The sequence below is a fragment of the Miniopterus natalensis genome, chromosome 8, assembly GCF_054644295.1.
Source record: "Miniopterus natalensis isolate mMinNat1 chromosome 8, mMinNat1.hap1, whole genome shotgun sequence".
Lineage (NCBI taxonomy): Eukaryota > Metazoa > Chordata > Mammalia > Chiroptera > Miniopteridae > Miniopterus > Miniopterus natalensis.
Genome location: NC_142088.1, coordinates 68,398,321 through 68,407,053, shown reverse-complemented (window position 1 = coordinate 68,407,053; position 8,733 = coordinate 68,398,321). Strand labels below are relative to the sequence as shown.

The 8,733-nt window shown below is 42.1% G+C and overlaps 1 protein-coding gene across 5 annotated transcripts in view; it reads right to left on the bottom strand.

Annotated features, from left to right (window-relative positions):
* Positions 1-3,193: 3,193 nt before the first annotated feature.
* The window catches only part of ZRANB3 (zinc finger RANBP2-type containing 3), a 186,670-nt gene continuing 181,130 nt past the window's right edge, over positions 3,194-8,733 (bottom strand). For all 5 annotated transcript variants that reach the window (XM_087819883.1, XM_087819882.1, XM_087819885.1 and 2 more), the window contains exons 20-21: positions 6,704-6,835; positions 3,194-4,851 (exon numbers count right to left, since the gene is read on the bottom strand). In XM_087819883.1, coding sequence (XP_087676009.1) covers positions 4,753-4,851; positions 6,704-6,835 — 231 coding nt within the window. In that variant the 3' untranslated portion in view covers positions 3,194-4,752. The remainder of the gene's footprint in view (positions 4,852-6,703; positions 6,836-8,733) is intronic.

Here is an 8,733-nt window from a genome sequence, read left to right as displayed (position 1 = left end):
AGCTCTGGGGCTGCTAAAAGCAACTTTATTGGTCATCAGAGTTTCCGGAGATCAGAGTCACTCAGTGGGCGGCCCAGGCCGGTGCGGTTTGGGCGCTGACCCACCCGCGCAGGAAGCCTCAGCCCCGCTCAGACGGGCCCCGGCTCCGCAAGGGGGTGGGCGCAGCCCCAGGAACACGCACCGCGTCTCAGCACAGGCGTTCTCACAGCTCCCGACTGTGAACTGTCCATCCCCCTGCTGGCAATGTCCAGTTCTGTCCCCTGGATCCAGAGCCCTTTCTTTTCTAGGTTTAAACTGTGTCTTGTAACTACTCCCGGTCTTTCCGGAGCTGGGCCCTCCTCCTTCACACCACTAGCCCCCCGTGTTTCACTTTATCTCCATTTTCTGTGTGGTAGTAACAAATGTCTTCCTGGGGGTGGGGCACTCTGCCCTTCTTCCCGCACCAGGGGCCGCCGCTTGCCCGACACCTTCCCTGCCCTCCGTGGAACTTCCCACTTGCCATCCACAGAGGGCAGCTCGTCCAGGCCGGAACAGCCTCCCCAAGCATCCCTGCAGCGTTGACCCTCCCAGGCCTTTGCTATTATCGACCTCTGTCCACCTTTATTTTCAGCCCCAGGATGCTTGGTCTCAATGTGCCCCACAAGTAAGTAGGTCAAAGCAGGGAAGGCAGCACACAGGGCTGGGGGACCAGGCGGGAAGGGACAGGACGGGTCAGTCAAGGTCCTGTGCGGCCAAAGCGCACTGTTCCTGAGGGTGTCATTCTCTCCAGCTTTATTGAGGTCTGACAAAATAAAATTGAAAGATGTTTCAAGTGTACAATGTGATCATTGGATACGCTGTGAAAGAATGACCACTATCTAACACACTCATCACCTCACATATTTATCTTCTTTTTTTGGGAGGGGGGACAACACATATGTCCCACTCTCTTAGTAAATTGCAATTATACATGTTATCAACTGTAGTCACCATGTTAGTATTAGATCCTCAGATCTTCCATCTCAAAACTCAAAGTTTGTACCTTATTAAACTCTCCCTATTCCCTCAACCCCCAGTCCCTGGTAACCACTTTTCTATTCTCTATTTCCATGAATACTTTTTTTTTTAAATCCTCACCTGAGGGTATTTCTTCCATTGCTTTTCAGAGAGAGAGAGAGAGAGGGAGAGAGGGAGAGAGAAACATTGATTCGAGACATATTGATCGGCTGCCTCCCACACGGGCCTGGACTGGGGACGGGGATGGAGCCTGCAGCTGCAGTGCGTGCCCTTGACTGCAACCGAACACGGGAGCTTTCCGTCTTCCCACCGACGCTCTACCCACTGAGCCAAACCGGCTACAGTGAGTTTGACAGTTTTTAAAAGATTCCACATGTAAGTGGTGCTGTGTAGCATTTGTCTTTCTTCATTTAGCTTATTCCACTTAGGATAATGCCTTCCAGGTTCATGTTGTTGCAAACTGCAGGATTTTCTTCTTTTTTAAAGCTGAGAATAATATTCCACTGTATTATCTACTATGGGTTGTTGTTTTTTTAGAGGGAGGGGAAGGAGAGAGAGAGTGGGAGAGAAACATCGATCTGTTGTTCCACTTATTTATGGCTTTCTTTGGTTGCCTCATGCTTGTATATGCCCTGACCAGGGATTGAACCTGCAACCTTGGCCTATCAGGACAACACTCTAACCAACTGAGCTACCCACCAGACCAGGGTGCTGTTTTCTTCATTCATCCGTCGACACTTGGACGCCTTAGCTATTGTGAATAATGCTGCAATGAGCATGGGAGTAAAGATATCTCTTTGGGATAATAGTTTTGTTTTCCTATGTATATATACCTAGAAGTGGGATTGCTGGATCATAAGATAGTTCTATTTTTAACTTTTGAGGAACCACCATACTATTTTCCACAGGAGCTGCACCAATTTACATTCCCACCAACAGTGCACAAGGGCTCCCTTCTCTCCACATTCTCACCAGCACTTGTTATCTTGTCTTTTTGATAATAGGCACTGTAACAGGAGTGAGGTGGTATCTCGTTGTGGTTCTGATTTGCATTTCCCTGATAATTAGTGACTGTTTTTGTTATTGAGTTGTATGAGTTTCTTATTTATTTTGGATATTAACCTCTTACTGGATATGTGGTTTGCAAATATTTTTTCCCATCACATAGATTGTCTTTTCATTTCGTTGATGATTTCCTTTGCTGTGTAGAAGCTGTTTAGTTGGATGTAGTTCCACTTGTTTATTTTTGCTTTTGTTGTCAGATCCAAAAAAATCATGGCCCAGACACTTGTCAAGGAGCTTGCCCATGTTTTCTTCTAGGAGTTTTAGGCTTTCAGGTCTTATGTCCAAGTCTTTAATCCATTTAGAGCTGATTTGTGTGTATGGTGTAAAATAGGGGTCCAGTTTCATTCTTTTGCACGTGGTGATCTCATTTTCCCAACACCGTTTATTGAACAGACTGTCCTTTTCCCATTGTACATTCTTAGCTCCTCGGTAGAAAATTAGTTGAATATATAGGCCTGGGTTTATTCTGGGCTCTCTGTTCTGTTCCATGGACCTATGTATGTTTTAATGCCAATGCCATGTTTTGGTTACTACAGCTCTGTAACATAGTTTGAAAGCATGGAGCATGATTTTTCCAGCTTTGTTCTTTCTCAAGATTACTTTGGCTACTCAGGGGTCTTTTGTAGTTCCATACCAATTTTAGGATTTTTTTCTATTTCTATGAAAAATGCCATTGGAACTTTGATATGGATTGCATTAAATCTGTAGATTGCTTTGGGTAGTATGGATATTTTAACAATATTAATTACTCAGATCCATGAACACAAAATATCTCTCCACTCATTTGTCTTCAATTTCTTTCATTAAAGTCTTATAATTTCAGTGTACAGCTTTTTTTAAATCTTTTTTTGTTGTTGTTAATCCTCACTTGAGGATATTCTTTCCATTGATTTTTAGACAGAGTGGAACAGAGGGAGGTGGAGGGGGAAGTGAAAGAGACACATCGATTGGCTGCCTCCCGAATTTGCTCTGACTGGGCCGGGGATTGAACTTGCAACCCAGGGAAGTGCCCTTCACCAGGAATTGAACCCGTGACCCTCTGGTGTGTGGGCCGATGCTCTAACCACTGAGCCATACGAGCCAGGGCCAAGTGTACAGGTCTTTCACCTCCTTGGTTAAATTTATTCATATTTTATTCTTTTTGATGCTCTTCTAGTGTTTTTAATTTGAATTTTTGAAATCTGTCAAAGAGACCACCTTCATGGGTCATTTCACCTGAAACCATCATACAGTTCTTACATCTGAGAATGTTCTCTCTAGAATTACCACCTTCGTTTGATCTAAACAGCAAGCTCCACTCAATCCTGACCTACTTAGGCTGAAGTCTCACTTGCAAACACCCTATGCTGGAAGAAAAGCAGTGTGAAGACTTCTTAGCTCTCAACCGTGAGGAATCCTGGGTTACCCTGGCAATGAGGCAGAAAACTGCAAAGAGCCTGGCCAGCAAAGCAGAAAAAAGGCCAAAGAAAGCCCAACCTAATTTGTATAACAACACTATTTGATCTTATACAGTAAAATAGTCATAAACTTAATAAAAACTCTAAAAAGAAAATTCACGATTGTATAATCTTTCTAAAAACAAGTCCTCTACACTGTAAAACATCAGCTACTAATTAAAGTGGGAAAGTCTCAAACTAATGGAGTTCCAGCACACATTTGCAGACAGGTCTTTGTGAGCGCACTTCCTTGAGCCTGGGCTGCGTGCGGGTCCGATTCTGGGCTTCAGACTCGGGCGTATCACAGGTTACGCTCCGCTTTTGTTTCACCATCACCCTTTTACCTTTTTATTTCAGTTACACTTTATTTTTTAACATACATCTCAATCTGATCATGCTTTAATGTAAAGTGCTTTATTCTCTTTACTCCTTTTAAAAGAGGTACCGGGAATACACTTTTAATAAGACAGGCTTTTATGAATAAACAGTGATAACAGGGAGACAAGGGTGCTTTGACAGGAAGCCTAGTTTTAAGCATGAAAACAAACCAACTAACTAAAAACTGTAGTTTAAGTGGCATCTTATACTTTGTTTTCAGTTTTTGAATATTTTTAACAATTACTTTACCCAGAACCCCTCATTTGTCCACAAACACCATAGGTCCAATTAGCTTATTTTCAAAAGCATAATTTCAACAAAGACAACTGGCTAAGAAATAAAACAACACAAAAACCCCACTCAAAATGTGTACCCCAATCTCACTTGGAGGCATTCAGTGAACACAAGTCCCTCTTGCATACTAAGTAGGCTGGTCACACATCGCCCAGGATTCCTGAATAATGATGATTTGCTTCCAAAATTTCCCTTAAGGTTTTGCAGTGTCCCATTTTATACACACAGCAATCTAGAACCAAGTCCAACTGAGCAGCATTTTGCAAGTAATTGTGAATATATTTTTCAAATACAATCTATGCAAAACACCACCATGATTAAGGTATAGTAGGGGGGAAATGAAAGCTTAACCAAACCTTACTGAAACATAATTGAGACTGCATGACTTCACAGAAATAGTACTGTGTCCCGGGATTTCTATAAATAGGTATTGAACACTAAAGCATTTAATATGAAAAGGGAAGTTGAATTCTTGATTTTTCAGAAATTTTTCACTCTTAAGATATTAGACAAACATAAAAAAAAATTGAGTTAAATTCCTCCACATGTAAACCATCTGTCATCCGTTTAAAGTTTTTTAACTTCATTTCTTCACCAAAAACCGTGTGATGTCAGATCCATGCTTTGACGCCAGAGACTGTCTCCTCACCTGGCTTCTTTCCTTGGCTTGTCTGGCAGTTCTCTGAAAGTTAAAAAACATGAATGTGTTCACATGTTGGGAGAAAGTACTGGCTACAGAAAGTAAAAAACTCTGTATTCTGTTAGTCTGGAAAAATCTACATGATCACTACACCCATCTACCAGTGTTTTGCCATTGGAGGGGAGGTCACCAAACCTCAAGCAGCAGGCTCAAGTAGCTCTGCTAAGTGTCCTGAGGTCCCAGGTTCACTTAGGGCCAGATGCTAAGGAGAAAACACATAACTTTGGGGGATGCTACCCAGTGAGATCTGTGCATCCCTCATTTGGGGTTCCCCCAAGTGCAGTGCGCACAAAGCCCACCCCTTTCCTCTTCATGGGAACTCCCAGTCCACCGGCCCAACCAATGCAGAAAGACAAAATGAGATAGGCAAGGACTGGATTCTTCTGCCAGTCCCACAAACAAAATTTTTCATGAGCATCTGAAAAAGTAATTACAGAAGGGGCAGCATCTTAATTCTCCTATTAAAGTCCTAAATGTGTTAATAATTTGCACAGCTGAGAAATCAGATGACTCTTCCCCCAGTTGGAGTACATTTGATCCAGGTGGCAGGGTGAGGAAAGCAAAGACGGTTCAAAGTGAAAACAAACAAAAACCCCTCGCACATACGACATAATCCCATTTATGTAAAAACTGTTTGTGAAGAGAGGAAACTAAAATAGCAAAAGAAGGCTAAGAAAATGCTCATACAGTACGAACACTGGCAAAGGGTCAGAACAGATCTCAAAACTGTAAATACAATTGATTAGCGTTTTGAACAACATCAGGGTCTTCAGCGCACAAATGAGGGCAGGCTCCTCGGCCACCACGCCGGCGCTGGCGGATGCAGTGAGACGGGCACCCTCCGTCGCTGACGGGAGGGAGGGACCCAACGGTACCACCTTTTGGACAACAGCTTGGAGATAAAAATATCAGCCTCAAAAATATCCAAACACTTGACTCAGTGATATTTTAGATCTGAGAATCTATCTTAAAGGAATGACCTCAAACACACAAAAAACCCGTTTGTCTACGAAAAAAAAAATGTGCTTGGCAACATTATGTGTAAGAACAAAAACGGGTGTAAATAACGTCAGTGCTCGTCAGTATGGGGAGGGCCGAATAAACTATGGTAGAGGTCCACGCAACAGAATAGCACGCAGCCATTTCAGACAATAGACATTATGAACGCTTATGGGAATGCGGGAAAATGCTCAAATCTGCCATAAGTGGTGAAAAAAGTTAGAAACAAAGTTGCATATTGAACATATGCTTCTTTCTAGGACTATCCCAACAGGTAGGTCTGACTTCCTTTTGCAGGACTGCCTGTTAAAAATTCATCCTAGCCGATAAACAGTACTACGTCATGTTTCCCTCTCATTTTAAGCAACAGGTAATTAAGTGCTCAAAGATGTGCCAAGGTTCACAGGTTTCCTACTTTGACCAGGAGTGCAATGTTTGCATGTTGAACTGAATTGGTCCCAGAGATAATTTATTAACGTTCTCAGACATCTCAGGACATTCTTAGCTGCAAATGCAAACATAGGTCACTGCCCCAATTCACTAAACTTCTAGTTTGATGGTCTGGGGCTCTTTAAGACTATGCAGATAATACATGGCATTCATTTTCTTCTCAGTGGTGGTGAAATTTCCTGGACCTAGGATGAGTTAGAAGGCAAACAGCTTCTCTTCCATCTGTGACTGAGAATAGGCCTCAAGAGGAAACACAAGTGTTAGGTGATGAAAGAAATGAAACGAATCTTGGATCCTGGACCAGGGATATAGGCTCACACCTGTGTGCACAATGTGCACTTTGGTGTCCCAGGATAGAGCCAGGGCGTCTGAGAGCTGCACTGACCTCTCTGTGACAGACTGTGCAGAGCGTCTGCAGGTTGTCCAGGGAGCACTGCCCTCCTCCACTGAACACAGGCTTGATGTGGTCCACCTGCCAGAAATGTCCCTCCCCTGGGGCTCTTATCATTTCATTGAGCTGCAACGAGAACACAAGATCAGCACTTTTTTACATACACGGTGGGAACTGTTGGTTTTGCATTGTGTAATCATGTTTATACAGCAAAATCACAGGGAAAAATACATTAGGATGGCTTTTTATTGCTTTTTTTGTGAATAGGAAAAAGCCTCTAGGTTAGCAATTTGAAAGCAATAAAATGTATTTCTGAAAAAGTTCTTTTTCCCTTACTTAACCCATTTTGAAAAAATTACAAGCAAGTATAAAATACCAAGACTCTTGACAGATTGGGAAAAATCAGTTGCTTCTGCACTTTTGAGCTCGTTTATATAGTCACTAAAATAAACTGAGAGACGAATAAGAAAAGATTAGAAACTTAAAGCGTCTGAATATTTCTGACTTGAACAATCTTTAATTGTTGACCTAAATGCATTCATTACTATACCAATGACAGTTTAATATTAATAGCTATCACCTGGAACTTTTATGCTAGTCACCTGGGAATCTCCCAAGCTGCATGGACTGGTACAATATTTCTTGAACAAACCTCTATAAGTTGCATATTCTGAATAAACAAAGATGTCCATTTAAAGTAGGCACGATTTAGGCCAGTCCACATGCACACACTTTATATTTAACCACTGATGACCTACATTCAAATGGGATGTATTTTAACATTTTACCTAAGGTAGTAAACCAGCTCACAGCACAGCCGTGCAGCTGTTTAAATATCACAGAGATGAGTGTGGAGGTTTTTATTTTCTCAGTCTTAAACAAGGAAGAAATGGTGATCAAGTTCATGGCTGCCAGCATATAGGTCTAAAGCACTTTTAAGGAGCCTTGTCAGACCCCGGCAGGCACAGGGACCTGATCAACAGTGCCCAGCCTGAGAGGAGCCCCAAGTGGAGCAGTCAACTTTGTCCAGCTGTGGTTGGCACTGGAAGAAGCAGTTATAAATGGAAGTCTTATGCACAGAGCAAATGGCACATTCGTAGGAAGAAAATCCATTTTGGTTCTGCCTTTTGTAACCAAGTCTCCACAGTGACAGACTATGATCCAGAGATGATTCTTTATTCTTCCTAGTAACTGGCAAATCACTGGCGGCCAGTCTTCAACATCCTAAGTTAAGCTCTCTGACTGGTCCTCCCCCGCCTGAGCCTGTGCTGCTCCTTAGCCTCTGAGCGCTTTTGTTTTAGGTGTATACTAGTTACTCTGCATTCCCGGGCAGGCTGCTCTCAGGGTGTCCTCGAGTCCTTTCATGTGTGTCTCTGGGAAGTGCCCACACTGAGGCAGCAGATAGTAACTGGACTCTGGGAGACACTCCTGGGACAGGTGCAATATGTCCCTCACCAATTAGACCAAAGGATATTTCAGGAACTCAGGATACCATTTAAAAAATAGTGTATTTCCCTAGTTCTCAAAGTCATGTGAATTCATCTATGCAGAAATGCTTATTAATGAATTCTGTCATAATTCAGCAATACTAGGTAAATAAAAATATATGATTAACTAACTGGCAGAAATGTATCCAGTATTTTAGTAGGCAGGGAATGGCTCAGGAGTGATTTTTTAAAAATTAAGCTCACTATAAAATTACACATTTTGTTTTAGTTAGAAGTTTAGGGCTGATTAGATCACAACATTATAAATCCAACTGAGTTTTGGGAATCAAAGTGAATATTGATGAGTCTAAGAATAATATTGTGTCATAAACTGCTCTGCTAAAATTGTATTTTACAACAGATGAACAGATATGTTTCCTTCTTATTGCAATGAACTACATTTTTAGGGTCATCTGTTTGCCCTTTATCATTCAATATTAACATCATGAAAAGTGTAAAAACTGGACTATAGGTGTGTTTTCTTAAATTAAATTTATTGGGGGATGTGGAGATAAAGGGGTCCTTGTACACTGCTGG